At 47.3% G+C, this 21,958-nt stretch overlaps 1 protein-coding gene across 1 annotated transcript in view; it reads left to right on the top strand.

Moving 5' to 3' along the window:
- The first annotated feature begins 2,410 nt into the window (after positions 1-2,410).
- ACP6 (acid phosphatase 6, lysophosphatidic) overlaps positions 2,411-21,958 on the top strand; it is a 36,078-nt gene continuing 16,530 nt past the window's right edge. Inside the window, exons 1-3 of the mRNA XM_068266189.1 lie at positions 2,411-2,560; positions 6,651-6,873; positions 17,720-17,848. Of these exons, the coding sequence (XP_068122290.1) occupies positions 6,676-6,873; positions 17,720-17,848 (327 nt within the window). The 5' untranslated portion in view covers positions 2,411-2,560; positions 6,651-6,675. The remainder of the gene's footprint in view (positions 2,561-6,650; positions 6,874-17,719; positions 17,849-21,958) is intronic.

Raw genomic sequence — 21,958 nt, 5'->3', positions numbered from 1 at the left:
CTGTAAAAACCACATTTAGTCACCGCTCATTTGCAACCATCCACTCAGTCATAACACCCTGAACCTGTTTACAGCTCGGTTCAACATAGTTGCTATTGATCGGATTGAAGATGGGCAATGTAAAGTGCAGTGCATGTTCCAGGGCTTAAAGAGGCACTTAAAGGACTTACGAGGCCAAGAATTGAGAAAAAAAAAATAAAAAAGTTAGCTACCTGCGTCAGCTTGTCAGGCACGGAGGACGCCGTCCGCACCCTCCGTGTCGTTCCGCCGGGTCCCCGCCGCTCAATAGCCCCCCGAACAGTCCCCGACCGCGCGGCCCGGGTCGGGCTCTCCAGCCTGTACAAAGATGTCGGCCAGAGCTGGCCGCGGCTGAGCAGTACGCATAGCCGCGAGTGCGGCTGCGCAGCTCTAAGGCCAACCCCCCGATCCACGTAACAGTAGCGTGGATCGGGGGTTGGCTTTAGAGCTGCGCGGCTGCACTCGCGGCTATGCGTACTGCGCAGCCGCGGCCAGCTCCGGCCGCCATCTTTGTACAGGCTGGAGAGCCCGAGCTGGGCCACACGGTCGGGGACCGTTCGGGGGGCTATTGAGCGGCGGGGACCCGGCGGAACGGCACGGAGGACGCGAACAGCGTCCTCCGTGCCTGACAAGCTGACGCAGGTAGCTAACTTTTTTTTTTCTCTATTCTTGGCCTCGTAAGTCCTTTAAGTCAAAAAAAAAAAAAAAAAAAGAGTTTTACTCACCTGGGGCTTCCCTCAGCCCCCTGCAGCTGATCTGTGCCCTCACCATGTCCCTCTGATCCTCCTGTCCCCGCCGGCGGCTACTTCCGGTTTCGCCGTCACCTTCCACCAGGCTGGGAACGCGAGTGATTCTTCGCGTTCCCAGCCACAATATCTCCCCCTATGCTGATATTGCAGCCTTCCTTGCCGCAATTGCAGTATAGGGAACGATATTGTGGCTGGGAATGCAAAGAATCACTCGCATTCCCAGCCTGACGGACGGTGATGCGAAACCGGAAGTAGCCGCAGGCGGGGACAGGAGGCTCAGAGGGACATGGCGAGGGCACTGATCAGCTGCAGGGGGCTGAGGGAAACCCCAGGTGAGTAAAACTCATTTTACTCACCAGTATCATTCCTCCTTCCCTCCGAATGTGCCCCCCTGCTTGCAGAGTAAGGGCCTGTTTCGACTACATGTGGAGTTTTCTGCATCCAGAATAAGCACGTAGTGGAAACAGGCCCTTTGTGTGTGCAGCGGTGCGGGCTGTCCTCTTACCAATGATGCTTCTGTACCGGCAGCTGGCTCTTCTCTGCTTCCTGTGATGTCACAGGAAGTAGAGTGAAGCCAGCTGCCGATATGCGTGGATGAATGGTAAAATGACAGCCCGCTCCACTGCGCACAGATACTCTGCAAGCAGGGGGGGGGGGGGACACATTCCGAGGGAGGGAGGAATGTGATGCTGACCCCGCATCCCACATTTTCGCGGCTGGCTCATTTTTTTTCACCCTCTCTGCCGAGTAGTGATGGGAATTCCGGCTCTTCTCAGAGAATCGGCTCTCATTAAAGAGCCGGCTCTTACGGCTCTGAATCGGCTCTTAATTAAATATCACTAGACACCACTCAGAATCGGATTAAAAGCCCCGCCCCCGCCTCCATGCCAACTTCAGACTGCTTCTCTGACTCGGGCAATCCCTCCTGCTACTGCTCTGCTCCGCCCCAAACACTCCTACAAGCTGCAAGAGGAGGACTACATCTCCCAGAATGCCTCAGCGCCCTTTATTACGGAGCAAAGCAGAGCTAAAAGGGGCGGCTGAGGCATCGGCTCTTCTCAGAGTGAGCATCGGCTCCTCTGATTCACTTCAAAGAGCCGGCTCTTAGAGCCGGCTCGTTGGCGAACGACCCATCACTACTGCCCAGCAGACCGGGACACTGGGGGGTGATAGCGGGAGAGCCGCCAAATCGGGAGAGTCACGCAGAATCCAGGACACTTGGGGGGCTTGAACATATGAGTTTTTCCATGTGACCCACTGACTTGCATTATGTGCGTTTTCAGCGTTTCTGCCTAGTGTGTTTCTATCCTCAGTATTCCACAGCATTCTCTTCTGTCTCTCCTACAAACAACGAAACGCGGCATCCATTGATCGTGGGCACGGATGCTAAACCAATCCTGTATTCTCCCCATGGAAACCTCAGATGACTCACCCAAAATGGCGCCCGGCGGTCCGCACACCAGAGACAACCTGTTCAGGGAACAAGGCGCGCTCTAGCGGACGGGAGCGCCAAGCCTTCCATTGAGCGGAGACAGCGTGTGCGCGCATTGCCCTGTGGGAACTGTAGTGCTCGCCGGAGGGGAACGCCTATTCGAGCCGCTCTCTGAACTACGTTTCCCGGCATGCCTCAGTCCCGGCCTCTGCTGAGCAGCTGTCAGAGTCCAAGGTGCGCTGCCTTACCTGGGACGGCACTAGGAGGGCGACGCTGCGGTGGCTGCTGGTCTGTATGTGGCTGGGATCGGGGATCATCCTGCAGAAGCCCTCAGCAAGGCACAGATCGCTTTACACTGGATGTAGGTTTGGGGGAAAGAGATTTGTTTCACCCTTAGGGTTGCTTCAGCTCCTCACCCCATCTTATAGCTGCAGTGACCCCTCCCCCCTCCTCTGTGCCTCATCAGCATCCTGTGCAGTGCTCTACCCTCCCCTGTATGCCTGCCTGCCTGCCTGTCATGTGTGTCCTGCTGCTGCACCAGCCACACTCATTTCATTATTATACTTCAAGGGAAACTTCCCTTTCCATAAAAATAATAACTAAGACCATAGATCAGGGGCGTAGCAATAGGGGTTGCAGAGGTAGCCACCGCATCGGGGGCCCTTGGGCCAGAGGGGCCCCGAAGGGCCCTCCCTTAACTGCAGAATTAGCTCTCTATTGGTCCTGTGCTCATAATAATCACTTCTATGGGTACTTTGATTAGTGGTAATCATTAACCACTTAACGACCAACGTCAGCCGATAGGCGGACGCAGGTTGCAGTGGTGTTTCCATGGAAACGGCCGCTCTTTCGAGCGGACGTTCCATGTCAGTTCACGGAGGGTGTCTCCGTGAACAGCCTGCGAGCCTCCGATCGCGGCTCACAGGCTAAATGTAAACACGTGGGGAAGAAATCCCCGGTGTTTACATCGTACAGCGCAGAAGCGCCGTAAAGGAGATCGGTGATCCCCGGCCTCTGATTGGCCAGGGATCGCCGCCATCTGATAGGCTGAAGCCTATCAGAGGCAACGCAGGACGAATCGCAGACCTGTGCCGCCCACAGCGAGGAGGGAGGGCAGAATAGCGCTGTGGAGGGGGACTTTGAGGAGACCCCCCCCCCCCCGCTCAGCCACACGTCGCGGCAACAATCAGACCCCCCCCCCCCCCCCCCCCCCCTCAGCAGGACATCCCTCTAGTGGGGAAAAAAGGGGGAAAGTCTGGTCGCCCTGCGTGAAATCTGATCTGTGCTGGGGGCTGAAGAGCCCACGCAGCACAGATCTGTGCAAAATGCTGCGGCCCTCTGTTCCCCATCCCCTTCGTGCACCTCTGACACTGTAGTTGCCATTGGCAGGTTTTGGTGCGCCATATGAATTGTTATGTATAGAGTGCTCGAGGGGGGGCCCATTGTAAAACTTGCATCTGGGCCCACAGCTCCTGAACTACGCCACTGCCATAGATGGGTGCTGCACAATCTTTTCATGGGCTAAAGTGGCTGTATACAGTGGTGTAGCAATAGGGGGTGCAGAGGTTGCGACTTCACCGGGCCCCTGAACCAGAGGGCCCTTCCCTTAACCAGGGCTGTGGAGTTGGTACAAAAATCAGCCAACTCCGACTCCCCAGTTTATGAAACCTCCGACTCCAGGTACCCAAAATTGCTCCGACTCCCGATCCACAGCCCTGCCCTCAGCGACAGTATTAGCTCCTTATTGGTCCTGTGCTGTTAATGATCACTTCTATAGATGCTTAGAATAAGCCCCATCCTTTTCTTGCACCTCTAAAGGCCCATTCACACTTGATCGTTTTGCCAGCGTTTCAGCGAAACGCTCAAACGCTAGCGATTTTCAAAGCGCTAGGGTAATAAAAGTCTATGGGCCCATTCTCATTTGGGCGATGTGCACTAATCGCTGCAAATTGCCCAAAAACGCTAAACGCAAACGCGTAGCCTGCAACATTTTCAGGCGATTTCCCGGCAATCGCGGTTTAGTGCTATAGAAGCGCAAAACGCGATCGCTAAAAAATCGCCAGGTGTGAATGGTGATATTTTTGGCGTTAATGGCCAAAAAATGCCAGAGGAAAATGCTAGCAAAATCTCTAGCGTTTTGCGATCAGCAAGTGTGAATGGGCCCTCATACTGCAGCTGTCCTTGGCAGGTTTTGGTACTCCATATTAATTATTATGTTTAGAGTGCTTAGGGTGGGCCCCCGTGTAAAACTTGCACTGGGGCCCAATGCTTCTTAGCTACCCCACTTTCTGTATAGTGTACTAGTGTCTGGACAGTGTACTGTTTAAAGGACACCTGTAATGAAAGGGATATGGAGGCTGCCATATTTATTTCCTTCTAAGCAATACCAGTTGCCTGGCAACCCTGCTAATCCTCTGCCTCTAATACTTTCAGCCACAGCCCCTGAACAAGCATGCAGCAGATCAGGTGTTTCTGACATTATTGGCAGATCTGACAAGATTAGCTGCATGCTTGTTTCTGGTGTTATTCAGACACTACTGCAGCCATATAGATCAGCAGGGCTGCCAGGCAACTGGTATTGTTTAAAAGGAAATAAATATGGCAGCCTCCATATCCCTCTCATGACAGTTGTCCTTTAAAGGGGAACTGAAGTAAGAGGTCTACGGAGGCTGCCATATTTATTTCCTTTTAATCAATACCAGTTGCCTGGCAGTCCTGCTGGTCTATTTCTCTGCAGTAGTATCTGAATAACACCAGAAACAAGCATGCAGCTAGTCTTGTCAGATCTGACTTTAAAGTCTAAAACACCTGATTTGCTGCATGCTTGTTCAGGGGCTATGGCTAATAGTATTAGAGGCAGAGGATCAGCAGGGCTGCCAGGCAACTGGTATTGCTTAAAAGGAAATAAACATGGCAGCCTCCATGTACCTCTCCCTTCAGACCAGGGTTCAAATCTTGGCTCTTTCTGTTTGGTAAGCCAGCACCTATTCAGACTACCTACACTGCTACTGCCTGCAGAGCGCACCCTAGTGGCTGCAACTCAAGTGCTGTGAGTTAGCTAGGAGAATGTTATATGTTATTTGTTGTAGCGACATGTTCTCTTACTATTGGGGGGGAGGGAGAATTGAGCTGTTTCCTGAGGGCAAGGTGACTGCACAGATAAATGCATTTGTTGAATATTTTGTAATTCATTTGAGAATTATTTAGAATTATTTAGTAAACTATAGTTTTGAAATTTATTGTCTTAGAAATTCATCTTTTTTTTTTTTTTTTTTTTTATGTAATTTACAGGGGAGGTAGGTTGGTTTTAGCGTTCGGCATCATAAAGGGGTGTTTTAGGGTTAGGCATTAGGAAGGGGGGGGGGGTTTAGGGCTAGGCATCAGGAAGGGGGGTTTTAGGGTTATGCACCACCATGGGGATCTAAGGGTTAGGCATCAGTAGAGGGAGGGTTCTGTGTGAGCGTAGGTTAGGTTTAGTTGTTGTAAAGCAGGGGTCTCAAACTCGCGGCCCGCGGGCCATTTGCGGCCCTCGATACAATATTTTGTGGCCCTCGCCGGCAAAAGCTTCCTATAGTTTGCTTCAGTGCTCCCAAGTGATCCGCCGCATCCCCGCCGCTAAACGAAGGCTGCAGAGCCCCCAATCCGCAGGCATTTCCTGGAAGGGGCAGAGCTTTCAGCTTCAGCTCTGCCCCTCCTGACGTCAATCGCCGCACGAATCACCGCCTCTCCCCGCCCCTCTCTGTGAAGGAAGAGTGAGAGGGGCGGGCAGAGGCGGCGATGCACCGCGATTGTGAAATTCCTTATGCGGCCCAGCCTCATCCTGACTTTGCCTCCTGCGGCCCCCAGGTAAATTGAGTTTGAGACCCCTAGTATCAGTTATATTTACCAATGTTTTTCAATCTTCATTACCACTGTATATTTTTCTTCGTTTTGATTGTTGTAATCGTTATTTTGTAATTTTCGGCTTCATCCCACGCCCTTTTAAATACCGTTATTTTTACATATTTAATATTCTAACTGAGATAAAGAAACAATAACAAATATTGTTGTAGATGATATTTTACAATTTTGGCTTCACACCGCACCCTTTTTTCCTGGCGACCTTATTTATTGTATGTGTCAGAAGCACTATGTATATTCAGGCATTATGCACCAGGGCTGTGGAGTTGGTACAAAAATCTTCCGACTCCAACTCTGACTCCGACTCCTCAGTTTACGAAACCACGACTCTAACTTCGACTCTGGGTACTCAAAATTGCTCCGACTCCTCGACTCCGACTCCTTAGTCTAATACTTAACAGGGCTGTGGATTTTGTATAAAAATCATCCGACTCCTCAGTTTATGAAAGTCCGACTCCGGGTGCCCAAAATTGTCCCGACTCCGACTCCAACTCCGACTCCACAGCCCTGTTATGCACTGATAACAATCTATTCTTTGATTCCTCTGACAGAAGGACTCCCCCCGATGATTGCACAATGAGCTTGTGGGTACGCGCCGGTCTACTGGGGTCCATCGTCTACTGTCTGCAGAGAAAGAAGAATGCCCTCGCTGAGCTGAAGCGGGACCCCGCCCACCCCAGCAGCGTGGGGCGGGACTATGAGCTGAAACTGGTGCAAGTGGTCTTCCGCCATGGAGCCCGCACCCCCCTGAAGCCCATCCCTCACAATGAGCAGGTGAGACAAGACAAAACTGTACGCAATAAGATGGGCTTAAAGGACACCTGATTTAAGACATGATGAGATAGACATGTGTATGTACAGTGTCTATCACACAAATAACTGTGCTGTATTCCTTTTTTTCTTTCTCTGCCAGAAAGAGTTAAATATCAGGTATGTAAGTGGCTGACTCAGTCCTTACTCAGACAGGAAGGGACTACAGTGTGACCCTTACTGATAAGCAATTCCAACTATAAAACACTTTCCTAGCAGAAAATGGCTTCTGAGGGCAGGAAAGAGATAAAAAGGGGAATTTCTGATCAGTGAGGGTCACACTGTAGTCACTTCCTGTCTGAGTCAAGACTGAGTCAGCCACTGATATACCTGATATTTAACTCTTTCAGGCAGAGAAAGAAAAAAAGGAACACAGCACAGCTATTTGTGTGCTTGCCACTGTACATACACATGTCTATCTCATCATGTCACATGTCACTTCCGGTATCCTTTAAACAATACAAGTTGACTGGCATCCTGCTGATCTTTCAAGTATTAGCAGAGTTTTGAATCACCCACCTGAAACAAGCATGCAGCAAATCCAGTCAAACATCTGATCTGTATGCTTGTTCTGGGTCTATGGCTAAAAGTATTAGAGGCAGAGGATCAGAAGGACACCCAGGCAACTGGAAATAAATATGGCAGCCTCCGTATCCTTCTGATGTCAGGTGTCCTCTTTGAAAAAGCATATAAAGATTAATCCCAGCAGGTTTTACAAAACAGCTTGTTCAGCATGCTTCTTAAAGAGACTCTGAAGCGAGAATAAATCTCGCTTCAGACCTCATAGATAGCAGGGGCATGTGTGCCCCTGCTAAAACGCCGCTATCCCGCGGCTTAACGGGGGTCCCTGATCCCCCAAATCCCCTCGGTGCAGCGGGGGAGCGCTTCCTGGTTGGGGCAGGGCTAACCGCCGCAGCCCTGCCCCACGCGCGTCTGTCTGCACGTATCTCCGCCTCTCCCCCGCCCCTCTCAGTCTTCCTTCACTGAGAGGGGCGGGGGAGAGGCGGCGATGCGCCGCTGACAGACGCGACTGGAGGCAGGGCTGCAGCCGGTAGCCCTGGCTCCAGAAGCGACCAACTATGAGCTCTGAAGCGAGATTTATTCTCGCTTCAGAGTCTCTTTAAATTGCTTGTTTGCAATGTTACTTATTAGTCCAGAGAAAGCTCACCACTTAAAGTGACCCCACAGCAAGTGGACTATTGAACTGCCATATTTATTACCTTTCAAACAATGCATGTTCCCTGGCTGTCCTGCTCACCCTTTGCCTCCAATTCTTTAAGGCACAGAGACAGAACAAGCATGCAGATCAGGTGCTCTCACTTAAAGAGAACCCGAGACAGGGTTCTTACATCGCAATCCCCATACAGAGGCTGGGTCTGTCTATAGAGCCCAGCCTCTATTGCTATTTAGCTTCCTCCAAAGCCCCCCCCCCCCCTGCGCTCAGGGAGACCCCATTAATCACAGCCGCGCTGTGCGGGCTATGTTTACCTCACTAATGTCAGTCTCCGCTCTCCCCCGCCTCCTGAATCGCTCCGGTCCCCGCCCACGTCCCTTCCCTCGCCGCTGATTGGAGCAGTAAAGGCACACTTAGAGAGCCCCTTTCCACTGCAAATCGCCATCGCTCTGTGATTCAGCAATATGTGCAGCAGGATTGAGATTTCGGGAAATCAAGGGGTGGGACTTCACGCTGCATAGTGAACTCCCACAAAATCGCATAGTACCGCACTTGCTATTCAATTTTCATGCACTCCTGTAGACTGTACCTAAGAAAATCCCAATGCACTTGATCGTCATGGTGGAAAAGGGGCACCGGGACTACAGAGTTAATCACAGTGCAACCCGCCATTTCCCCAATGCCAGAAAACGTGTCCCCTCCAATTTTCAGTTCACAATGCGCCTGGAGGAAAAGGGCTGCAAGTGCTTTTGTTTTAAAAACACTAAGGGACTACAAAACGTTGACATGGGTGACCAGGGTTGGAATCCTGGCTAGGTTCAGTACCTATTCAGTAAGGAGTCCTTGGGCAAGACTTCCTAGCACTGCAGGGTGGCCCCTCGAGTGTCTCCTTAGTGGCTGCAGCTCTTCGGCGCTTTGAGTCCAACAGGAGACAAGCGCTATACAAAATGTTAGTATTACAACGACCCCAACTGTTGTAGGCTGCTTGTCTTACTGCCTACAGAGCACAGCGCTGCTATCTGAGCATACAATTCAGAGCTGTATGTACTAGGGATGGTCAGGAGATGCAAATAAATTTGAGTTGATGCAGCATTAGGCAAATTTTGTATGCAAATGTATGCAGCTTGAACATGAACCAATCGAATCCTGCTGAGGTAAAATTTGATTGGTCCATTTTCAAGCGGCATAATTTTGCATATACAATTTGCATCATCCTGCACCAACTCCAAATTATTTGCATCCCATTGACCACCCCGAGTATATACCACGGTCACCGCAAGATGTTTCATTAGCTTGTAAGTATTTTACAATGTAGTGTTTATACCAATCTTATATCCTCTTTGCAAAATGAAATCCATGCACTGCCCGCAATGACTCACCTCTCAACAATCATCCCTCTCCCACCAGCGGCTATACTAATTGCCAGCTGCATAACTAACCACGGCTGCCACATGTGGAAACACGCAGGAGTGTTATATAAATGTTTGTAATGTTTCCTAAAATATCCCTGCAAGGTGTGTGTGTGTGTGTGTGTGTACTGTGTGTGTGTACTGTGTGTGTGTACTGTGTGTGTGTACTGTGTGTGTATACTGTGTGTGTATACTGTGTGTGTGTGTGTGTATACTGTGTGTGTATACTGTGTGTGTATACTGTGTGTGTATACTGTGTGTGTGTGTGTGTTTATATACTGTGTGTTTGTATACTGTGTGTGTGTGTGTGTGTGTGTGTATGTGTGTGTGTCTGTGTGTATACTGTGTGTGTGTGTGTATACTGTGTGTGTGTGTGTGTGTGTATACTGTGTGTGTGTGTGTGTATACTGTGTGTGTGTGTGTGTGTGTGTATATACTGTGTGTGTGTGTGTGTGTGTATACTGTGTGTGTGTGTGTGTGTGTGTGTGTACTGTGTGCGTGTGTTTACTGTGTGTGTGTGTGTATACTGTGTGTGTGTGTGTATATACTGTGTGTTTGTATACTGTGTGTGTGTGTGTGTGTGTATACTGTGTGTGTGTGTGTGTGTATACTGTGTGTGTATACTGTGTGTGTGTGTGTGTATACTGTGTGCGTGTGTTTACTGTGTGTGTGTGTGTGTGTGTGTGTGTGTGTGTGTGTGTGTGTGTGTGTATATACTGTGTGTGTGTGTGTGTGTGTGTGTATACTGTATGTATGTGTGTGTGTGTGTGTGTGTGTGTATACTGTGTGTGTGTGTACTGTGTGTGTGTACGTGTGTGTGTGTGTGTGTGTATACTGTATGTGTGTGTGTGTGTGTATACTGTGTGTGTGTGTGTGTGTGTGTATGTATACTGTGTGTGTGTGTGTGTGTGTGTGTGTGTATACTGTATGTATGTGTGTGTGTGTGTGTGTGTGTGTGTGTGTGTGTGTATACTGTGTGTGTGTGTGTGTATATACTGTGTGTGTGTATACTGTGTGTGTGTGTGTGTATACTGTGTGTGTGTGTGTGTGTGTGTATACTGTATGTGTGTGTGTGTGTATACTGTGTGTGTGTGTGTGTGTGTGTGTGTGTGTGTGTGTGTGTGTGTATACTGTATGTGTGTGTGTGTGTGTGTGTGTATACTGTATGTGTGTGTGTGTGTGTGTGTATACTGTGTGTGTGTGTGTGTGTGTGTGTATACTGTGTGTGTGTGTGTGTGTATACTGTGTGTGTGTGTGTGTGTGTGTGTATACTGTGTGTGTGTGTGTGTGTGTGTGTGTGTGTGTGTGTATACTGTATGTGTGTGTGTGTGTGTGTGTATACTGTATGTGTGTGTGTGTGTGTGTGTATACTGTGTGTGTGTGTGTGTGTGTGTGTATACTGTGTGTGTGTGTGTGTGTATACTGTGTGTGTGTGTGTGTGTGTGTGTATACTGTGTGTGTGTGTGTGTGTGTGTGTGTGTGTGTGTGTATACTGTGTGTGTGTGTGTGTGTGTATATACTGTGTGTGTGTATACTGTGTGTGTGTGTGTGTGTGTATACTGTGTGTGTGTGTGTATACTGTGTGTGTGTGTGTGTGTGTGTGTATACTGTGTGTGTGTGTGTGTGTGTGTGTGTGTGTATACTGTATGTGTGTGTGTGTGTGTGTATACTGTGTGTGTGTGTGTGTGTATACTGTGTGTGTGTGTGTGTGTGTGTGTGTATACTGTGTGTGTGTGTGTGTGTGTGTGTATACTGTGTGTGTGTGTGTGTGTATACTGTGTGTGTGTGTGTGTGTGTGTGTGTGTGTGTGTGTGTGTATACTGTGTGTGTGTGTGTGTGTGTGTGTGTGTGTGTGTGTATGTATACTGTGTGTGTGTGTATACAATTTATTTAGAATCGCTTTATAATACACTTCAGGGGACCAGGCCAAGTAGTCTATCACAGTTTACTATATCGGAGTTGGTTATACATTGTATATTCATACAGGCGCATGGTTGCAACCTGGGAACTGAGTTTACTATAAAGAGAAAGAGGAAGAGCGCCAATGTTTATCATCTAAAGACCGCAGCTGAGAGAAAACAGTGTCCACTGTTCAAGCAATAATATAACGGAATCAGCACAGGTCACAAGTAGGTATATCATACAATTCCACCGTGCTTTACATCTGAGGTATCAGGCCAGTAAAAGTGAATCCCAGCACCCAAAAGGAAAAAGGCTTACCAGCCAATAACAACCCACCTTATAATGTTGTGTACAGAGCATGAGGCCCCCGGTGGTCACTGAACTGTTCCAATCTTTAACTGCGTAAAGTCGTCCTCCAGATAGCATCGGTATAAGATCGATGTTATATCATAAAATGATTTAAAAAAAAGCAGTACGAAGTGTAGACCGCTTTATTGAGGATAAATAAACCATAAAATCATAAAAGACGTAAAAAGAGTACTCACGGCGCCCAAAGTTATGGGTACCCCGAATTAAAATGACGTGTGTACAGTGGCCAGTGGTAGGAAGAAGAATAGGAGGTGTTGCTCGTCTCCTTCCAAACCAGTTTCGCAAACTTGCGTCACTGATGACGCAAGTTTGCGAAACCAGTCTGGAAGGAGACATGTGACAGGACGAGTGACACCTCATATTCTTGTTCCTACCACTGGCCAGTATACACTTTCTCTTTTTATTCGGGGTAGCCACAACTTTGGACCCCGTATGTGAGATTTTTTTTTATCATTTTATGATATATCATCGATCGTATACCGATGCTATCTGGAGGACGACTTTACGCAGTTAAAGACTGGAGCAGTTCTGTGACCAATGGGCGCCTCATGCTATGTATACTGTACATCCTTATAACGTGGGTTGTTATTGGCTGGTAAGCCTTTTTCCTTTTGGGTACTGGAACTCACTTTTGTTGGCCTGATACCCAGATGTGAACCTACTTGTGACCTGCGCTGACTTAATTACATTACTGAGTTTACAATAGCCAGAGGCTATATTATGTATCAAAGTTTGCTATTACGAGATTCTAATACAGAGCTACAGATGGCCCAGCCTGCTCATGGTGAAGCAAAACTCATAGGAGTGTGTAAAGGGCTGAAAGAGACCAAAAAGCCCTCTTACTAAGATGATATGAAAATCAGAAGTTTGCCTTCTTAAAACAGAAGGTATTTGCGATTATTCAGGTTGGAGTTAGCACTTGGATGTCACAGGATGCATCACTGCTGAATATGCAAATCATCCTTTGTTGTCCTTGATAGCTAAACACGCCCCCAGATCCGCAGGAATGCAATGATGTGTCAGCTTGTTATTTGTTCAGAGCCACAATAATCCAACATGCATGCAGACTGTTTTGGATTGGTTGATCCTCATCAGTGCATGGTATGGATTGATGTGGCTCTATGAAGCTTGATATTCTAATACAGCAAATCCAGTCAAACGTCAGTCAAACATCTGATCTGCATGCTTTTTTAGGGTCTGTGTTAGAGGCAAAGGAACAGCAGGACAGCCAGGCAATTTGTATTATTTAGAAGAAAATAAACATGGCCACCTTTTATATCACCTCACTTCAGATGCTCTTTAAAGAGAAACCGTGACCAAGAATGGAACTTCATCCCAATCAGTAGCTGATACCCCTTTCCCATGAGAAATCTATTCCTTTTCACAAACGGATCATCAGGGGGCGCTGTATGACTGATATTGTGGTGAAACCCCTCCCACAGTGTGATGTCAGCACCATGGTCCTGACAGTTTCCTGTCTGTGAACCTCATTGTGGAAAATAACGTCTTTCCAACTGCCAAGCAAGCAATATCTCCCTCTGTGCAAATGTATATCTATAAAAAAAAATACATTTTAGCCCATCACATTGTTGGGTGTGTTTATAGATAATGGCTTCAATTCACTAAGCTTATCTCTTGTCTTTAATAATGTTTCTGAGCTGTTTCTAGAGTTATCACCATGGTGATAAGGCATGTAGTATTCAGGAAACATTTTACCTCAGGCAAACTGAAAGTTAACTCTTCTCTTTAAGTTAAAGGACTTACGAGGTGAAAATAAACTTCTGAGAAAAACAATTATATCTATCCTACTTCTCCTAAAAATGACTTTTTTTTAGATATCCCACAGTTTTATTTTATATTTAAATCTATTTTTTAAGTTTTTACTGTTTCATTGTCTCTGCTCAATGACGCATTCATTGCAATATGCCAGAGCTCAAATCTATGAGTTACTGACCCTTTTTTATCTCTTTCCTGCTTTTAAAAGCCATTTACTGTCAGAAAAAAGTTTTATGGCTGTAATTACTTATCAGTGAGGGTTATGCTATAGTCTGACCCAGTCCGACCCGGTCCCGACCCAGACAGAAACTGTCACTTGTATTCTTGATGTTTAACTTTTTCAGGCAGAGAAAGAAAAAAAGGAACCCAGCATAGTTATTTGTGTGCTAGGCACTGTACATACACATGTCTAGCTCATCATGTCACATGTCACCTCGTAAGTCCTTTAAGGTGAGATCTCTAAAGTTAACTCTTCAATCCTTAAAATAACTACAGAATTTTAAAGTTAAGGACAGACTTTTAATTAACTACAGAGGAGGTAGCATGATCTTAGTGAATTGAGGCCAATAAGATCATGCTGTAGATAATAAGGCAAGAGAAAACTTACCGCCACACATCTTTCTTGCCTTATTAAGGTGCAGAGATATGTTTATTATTATAAAGTTATCTTATCACTTCAGTCTTTAAGTTACCCCCCTCTGTAGTTATTTTCACATGCAGTCAATTAACAGCCTGTCTTTAACTTTAGAATTCTGGAGTTATTTTAAGGATTGAAGAGTTAACTTTAGATATCTCTCCTTAACTTAAAGACAGGAGAGTTAACTTTAGGTTTGCCTGAGGTAAAAGGTTTCCTGAATACTACCTGCCTTATCACCATGGTGATAACTATAGAAACAGTATTAAAGACAGGAGATAAGCTTAGTGAATTGAGACCAATGTCTTGGTTGTTGTTTTGTCTGCCAGTAGTAAAGATGATAACCTGCAGGCTCGGGGTGGACCAAATAACATGAATGAATTACACGGCAAATATCACCCTTGATCACTTTCACACTTTCTTGATCGCTCTTCTGTTTTTTACCTTCTCACTTTGCAATGTATTCATTTTTCTCCCACTACAAATATTTTTGGGTAAAGTTTCTCTTTGACTCAAAAAGCTGGGAGGTATTATTATTATTATTATTATTATGTATTTATACAGCGTCAACATATTACGCAGCGCTGCACAGAGTATATTGTCTTGTCACTAACTGTCCCTCAGAGGGGCTCACAATCTAATCCCTACCATAGTCATATATATGTATGGTGTAGTGCATGTATCCTGGTCTAGGGCCAATTTTTAGGGGGAAGCCAATTAACTTATCTGCATGTTTTTGGCATGTGGGAGGAAGCTGGAGTGCCTGGAGGAAACCCACACAGACACGGGGAGAACATACAAACTCTGTGCAGAGAGTGCCCTGGCAGGGATTTGAACCAAGGACCCAGAGCTAACCACTACGCCGCCCTGTTGACATTTACACTTACATGACTTCTAACGTGAGGTTTATGATAAGGCTATCGAAACGTAATTGCATGGCAGCGGTATAAAAGTGTTCCCTCAAATTTCTTTCATTTTGTAGGCCCCCTTGCGTTTTGGGATTTACATGTGATCTGAAACGGATCGCAAAACGCAGCAAATTGAGTGTAGAATAAGACAGCGCTTACTGTAGTCTGGTATAGCGAGGGTGAGGGAAGAAAATGCTAGCGGTCTTCTATCAGATCATTTGCAGTTCATTCAGACCATGTTTGCTGGTTCACTGATGCCCTCCCCACTCCAGAGGAGTAAATCTGCCTCACAGACTCTGGTTGATAGATTCATCCTTGTGTTAAATATAGGAAAAGGAGTCAGTTGCTGTTCTTGCAGCGCCCTCTGCTGGTAATAACGGTCACAGCAATGTAATATACCTAAGAAGAGGGAAGGCTCTGAATACCATGGAGCTATCCCGGTTATCTCTCTGTCTCCTTGTTCCACCGCTGTCCATTGTTTAAAATTCATGCCTTTAGGACTCCTCGGCAAGCTTTGGAACTTCCGAAGCAAAGCAAAAGCAATTTTGCAGTGACTTTGTGGGGGTTTTTCATGTGTTAATAAAGTTTAATCTACGTCCACCAGGTTCTGGCGTGTAGCCCCGCCCCCTAGTGCAAGAGGTCATTGATGCTTCCCTATATGTAGATAGAGAGGTGCCTATGACCTCTTGTGCTAGGAGCTGGTGTTATGCGCTGGAAGCTAGCAAAGATTTACCTTGAGAGACCCGGCAAGTAGTTCATGCTTAGGAAGCGCTGGTCAATCGCCGTACAAATCGTGCCTAAATCACGGTAGCAAACACTGGCAAAAACAATGGCTGTTTGCTACAGCCATTGACGATCTGTAGTGGACTCCAAGTCTGAGAGTAGAAACTGGATGTCTAACTGTGAGCCCTACTCTGTAATGTGCTGTGGGAAATGCATCAACGCTGTGTAACTGGCAGTCACATAGCCATAGGTTGCAATTGCATCGGGAACACTGGACCTAAACGGTCCACCTACCTACATATGGGGCCCACCTGCACTCACTGCATCAGCTGTGTATTGGTGCTGCAGTGGTGATAATCACCTTCATATGTGCTCTTGACTAGTGTTAATCATTAAACGCCACTCCTTCCACTGCTTACATCTCTCTCACACGGTGGGCTGTACTCAGAAAGCTGGTTTGGTGGTCTGTATCATGTGATTGTTATACATAGAAAACACAATTTTGCCTGCATGGGAATGATCCAGTAGGAGGAGAAAATTATTAAAACTTAACTTTTAATTGGGTTGATTAAAAAACTCAAGATAGAAAGCTAGTATAATGCCAATTGCTGAATTTGCAGATAGAAAACTGGAGAAGGAAAAGTTGGAATCAAACTGTTCTGGGTGCCTGATCTCCCAGTTCTACTTAACTAAAACAAATTACACCAGGAAAGTGTCTACATGTTTCACTTCCAAAAGGAGGCTTTGTCGGGGGTACTAGTGATAACTGTGTCCCCCAAAAAGTGCAAGTGAATTGAAAATACATTTGAAAACAATACATCAGTAATGTAGCAGCATAGCGATGGCCAGCATAGACCCTGACAAAGCCTCCTTTTGAATTCAGAAAGTGTTTTGTGATTATTATACATGCAGTTCGGGGGGGAAGGGGGCCCAGAGTAAAATTTGCACTGTATCCCTTTTTAGCCACATCGGGATAGTAATTATTGCTGACGGTCTTTTGGAATTCAGACTGCCTTTTATAAAGAAGGACAGCGAGATGTTAGTAATTCTGGCTTGCTTGGTGACTTCGTACTAACTGTGTTCAGGTTGAAACTTGGCCAGTAGAATGTACTTCCCACCAGCTCGGATAGTAGGCTGGAACGATTTTAGGAAAAATTGAATTGAACAATTTCTGTCCCAAATCACGATTTCGTTTCATGATTTCCTTCAAATCAAGATTTGTTTCCCCCTCTGTGTCTCTCTGTGTGCCCCTTCTAGGTCTTTCTCTTGCCCCCTTAGTGTCTCACTCTGTGCCCCCTCTAGGTCTTTCTCTTGCCCCCTTTGTGTCTCTGTGTGCCCCCTCTAGCTCTTTCTCTTGCCCCCTTTGTGTCTCTCTCTGTACCTCTCTGTGTCTGCTTTGTCTCCTCTGTGCCCCCTCTGTCTTTCTCTGTGCCGCTCTGTGCCTCTCTCTGTGTCCGCTCTGTCCCCGAAGCTGCAGCAGCGTCCAGCGATGCCTGTCTATCCACTTTGCCTCCTGCAGGCTCTAATGCACAGCATACTTCCTGTATATCATGTGCCATACAGGAACCAGAAAGTATGCCATGCACAAGAGCCGGCAGATGGCGAGAGAGGACGGACAGAGTTGGACTCACGCAGAAGGTATGTCCAACATTGCAGATGCTGCGGGATTAACGCGCCAGGACTTGGGGTAAGTTTGAAGCCGCTTCTTTAAACTTCCTCCATGCGGAAATGAGATAATTGTAGAAATCGCTGCTCTGACGAATCCAAAATTGTGATCTCGGTGATCGCGATTTTGGTTTAAATTCGATTTATCCTTCAGGCCTATCGGATAGGCCCTATTCCAAGCTGTGGTTGGTTCCGCCCTTTTGTAGTTCCGGAATTTCTCTGCTCATCACCGTATCTTTTCCAATTACAGGTGGAGTGGTCCCCGACCCTTCTCGATGCTCCAGAACACACCCAGTTTGATTATGTTGTCACAGATCTGGTGGGCGGGCCCAGACCCCCCGCACCGTTTGAGGACAGGTACAGGTCCCACAAACTCAAGGTAAACTGCGTTTCTGTTACGTTTTTGATATTTTCACTCTTGCTTGTTGTATGGGTCTAACCAATTTCAAGCCAGGGATCCGCTTTTGTGTTTTTTGGGGGGATTTTTGTATGTGTAAGTTATAGGATCGGCTAGTGAGGCATGTTGGGAGTTGTAGTTTCAGGATTTGGGAGGGGTAGAGAGGTGCGGGACTGTTCAGGAAGTAGTTCTGGGAATTGTAGGTGCAGAACAAATGGTTTTTGATTTAAGTCCCATGTTTATGTAGCGCCATCTTGCCTGCATAGTAGCTTAAAATGTACAGACAGTCCCCTACCTACAAAGAACTCTAGTTACAACATTTCAGAGATACAAACAAAGTTGTCTTCATGTACATTCAAAACTTCTTACAAAATATGCAGTATTGTTTTTATTAAATATTTTTGTTTTTAATTGTTACAATATTGTATAAACTGTTGTAAGTAGTTTTGAAACACTTTAAAAGCACATTGAAGACAACCAAAAATCGTAGCTTATACTACATGTCCAAATCCAGAGTTGTCCGAAAGTGAATCATTTAGCCACGTTTCACTATTAACCAGGGCTGTGGAGTCGGTACAAAAATCTTCCGACTCTGACTCCGACTCCTCAGTTTATGAAATCACAACTCCGACTCCGAGTACCCAAAATGGCTCAGACTCTCCGACTCCTTAGTCTAATACTTAACCACTTCAGGACTCAGCCTTTACCCCCCCCCCCCCCCTTAAGGACCAGCTCTGATTTCGCTGATCTGTGCTGGGTGGGCTCTACAGCCCCCAGCACAGATCAAATACCAGGCAGAGCGACCAGGTCGCCCCCCTTTTTTCCCCACTAGGGGGATGATGTGCTGGGGGGGTCTGATCGCTCCTGCCTGTGTGTGGCTGGCGGGGGAGGGGGCACCTCAAAGCCCCCTCCACCGCAGGATTCCCCCTCTCCCTCCCTGCCCCGGAGATCGGAGGCTGCACAGGAACGGATCTGTCCTGTGCAGCCTCTAACAGGCTCCTGCCTGTCATGTGACAGTGATCCCCGGACGCTGATTGGCCGGGGATCGCTGATCTAGTACAACGCTGCTACTGTTAGCAGCGTTGTAAAATGTAAACAAAGCCGATTATTTCCGCTTGTGTTTACATTTAGCCTGCGAGCCGCGATCGGCAGCCCGCAGGCTATTCACGGAGCCCCCCGCCGTGAATTGACAGGAAGCAGCCGCTCGTGCGAGCGGCTGTTTCCTGATTAATGAGCCTGCAGCCGGCGACGTAGATGTGCGTCGCTGGTCCTGCAGCTACCACTTTGCCAACGCACGTTGTGAGTGCGCGGTCGGCAAGTGGTTAACAGGGATGTGGATTTTGTACAAAAATCAGCCGACTCCGACTCCTCAGTTTATGAAAATAACGACTCCCGACTCCGGGTGCCCAAAATTACTCCGACTCCCCAGCCCTGCTATTAACTGTACAATTCCGTGGCTGATCAATTGTTTCCCACCACCGTTGTGATAGCCGAATTGGCGCTAACCAATCTGATACGATCAATGGGATCGATCCATTAAAAACGGTCGATTCCATTAATCTTTTTGAAATGTCTAGTGGGAATTTGTCCATTAATGAAATGAACTCGACTGATTGTTTACCTCGGCGATCTGAAACGATCAATTGGCCATGATAGTGAACCTTTAACAGGCACCTTAACGTGGGAATCCACTTACAAACCAATTCAACATACAGACAATTTCCCACAACTGAATTTGTTTGTAAGTAGGAGACCAAAAGGGAAAAAGGACACCGAGAGCCCAATATAGTGTAGTAAGTTGTGATACCAGGAAACCGGTAACAACAATATAGCTATACTCACAAACCAGGGTTACCACAAAGACAACCACTGTAATGGCAGGTGGGGAGAACAGAGCCGACCCCACTCAGGTTAAGAAGTCGCTCTCTGTAGATCGGAAATATGGGGTAACACTTGGTGGACTAGATGATGTATAACAGAGGCGCCAATGTAGTATAAAAACATTTAAAGGATACGTCCAAGCAACTTAAAAAATAAAAATCCACTTGCATGGAGCTTACTCCATCCTCTGGCCGCCGTCCTGTGCCCTCGCTGGCTCCTGGTCTCCTCCGCTGCAGATGCGGATCTTTCCTGGTTTGCTTCGAGGTCGGCTTCTTCTGCCCTCCGCCGCGCGGGTTACGTGGTCGCTCTGACGTCATCAGGACGGTACTGCTTAGACGCAGAACTACTGCACCTGCGCTGTACTGTCCTGATGACGTCAGCACGACCACGTGAGCCGCACGGTGGAGCTCATAAGAGGCCAACCCGGAAGCGGACCAGGCGAGATCCGCATCTGCAGCAGAGGAGATCGGGAGCCACCAGAGCTGCGGCGAAGGCACAGGGCGGCGGTCAGGGGCTGGAGGAAGTCCCAGGTAAGTGTTTTTTTATTTTTTAAGTTGCTTGGACGTATCCTTTAAAAACAGTTTTTAAAAGAGGAGGTAGTGTTGGACTTACCCCCTCCAAGCAGACAACAAAAATCATTGTTTTAGAATAATCAACAATTTTATTCACAGTACTCCAAAGATTATTGGAGTACTGTGAATAAATTGTTGATTATTATAAAATAATGATTTTTGGTGTCTGCTTGGAAAAGGTAAGTCCAACACTACCTCCTCCTTTTTAAACTTATGTTTAATTGTTTTTATACCACTTTGGCGCCTTTGTTATACATCTCAGTAAGTAGGGGACCGCCTGCATATACGTAATAATTTACCGTGTTTTTCGGTCCATAACGCCCCAACCCTGTCCTCAAGGCCCACCAACAGTACATGTTTTGCAGGTAACCACAAACATGCACAGGTGAGGTAATTAGTGTCTCAGCAGAGCTGATTAATGACCTCTGTGGATTTCCACAAAACATGCACTGTTGGTGGGCCTTGAAGACAGGGTTGGGGAGCTCTTGCCTTGAGGACAGAGTTGGGGAGCTCTTGCCTTGAGGACAGAGTTGGGGTGCTCTTGCCTTGAGGACAGAGTTGGGGAGCTCTTGCCTTGAGGACAGGGTTGGGGAGCTCTTGCCTTGAGGACAAGATTGGGGAGCTCTTGCCTTGAGGACAAGGTTGGGGAGCTCTTGCCTTGAGGACAGGGTTGGGGAGCTCTTGCCTTGAGGACAGAGTTGGGGAGCTCTTGCCTTGAGGACAGAGTTGGGGAGCTCTTGCCTTGAGGACAGGGTTGGGGAGCTCTTGCCTTGAGGACAGGGTTGGGGAGCTGTTGCCTTGATGACAGGGTTGGGGAGCTCTTGCCTTGAGGACAGGGTTGGGGAGCTGTTGCCTTGAGGACAGGGTTGGGGAGCTGTTGCCTTGAGGACGGAGTTGGGGAGCTCTTGCCTTGAGGACAGGGTTGGGGAGCTCTTGCCTTGAGGACAGAGTTGGGGAGCTCTTGCCTTGAGGACAGGGTTGGGGAGCTCTTGCCTTGAGGACAGAGTTGGGGAGCTCTTGCCTTGAGGACAGAGTTGGGGAGCTCTTGCCTTGAGGACAGGGTTGGGGAGCTCTTGCCTTGAGGACATGGTTGGGGAGCTCTTGCCTTGAGGACATGGTTGGGGAGCTCTTGCCTTGAGGACAGGGTTGGGGAGCTCTTGCCTTGAGGACAGGGTTGGGGAGCTCTTGCCTTGAGGACAGGGTTGGGGAGCTCTTGCCTTGAGGACAGGGTTGGGGAGCTCTTGCCTTGAGGACAGGGTTGGGGGAGCTCTTGCCTTGAGGACATGGTGGGGGAGCTCTTGCCTTGAGGACATGGTGGGGGAGCTCTTGCCTTGAGGACAGGGTTGGGGAAAACTGCCCATAGACGCACCTGGTTTAGAACTTACATTTTTCCCCTGATTTTTGTCCTCTAAATCTAGGTGCGTCTTATCGTCCGGTGCATCCTATATTTTGGAAAAAAGATAATTATCAGGGAATGTTGGGATTTCAGTATTTTATTCCTCACAGCAGTTAAAAAAATATGCTAAAAATGCAGTCAATTAATAGACTACATCAGTAGATTCAGGCATTTTATACCGTGTTACAATAGATTAGGATTCTGTGAAAGTACATAAAGATGTTTTGTAATTTCCTAGTGTTG

Source organism: Hyperolius riggenbachi, chromosome 2 (assembly GCF_040937935.1).
Source record: "Hyperolius riggenbachi isolate aHypRig1 chromosome 2, aHypRig1.pri, whole genome shotgun sequence".
Classification (NCBI taxonomy): Eukaryota; Metazoa; Chordata; class Amphibia; order Anura; family Hyperoliidae; genus Hyperolius; species Hyperolius riggenbachi.
Note: the sequence above shows the minus strand (reverse complement) of the source record. Positions and strands in the feature narration are given on the sequence as shown.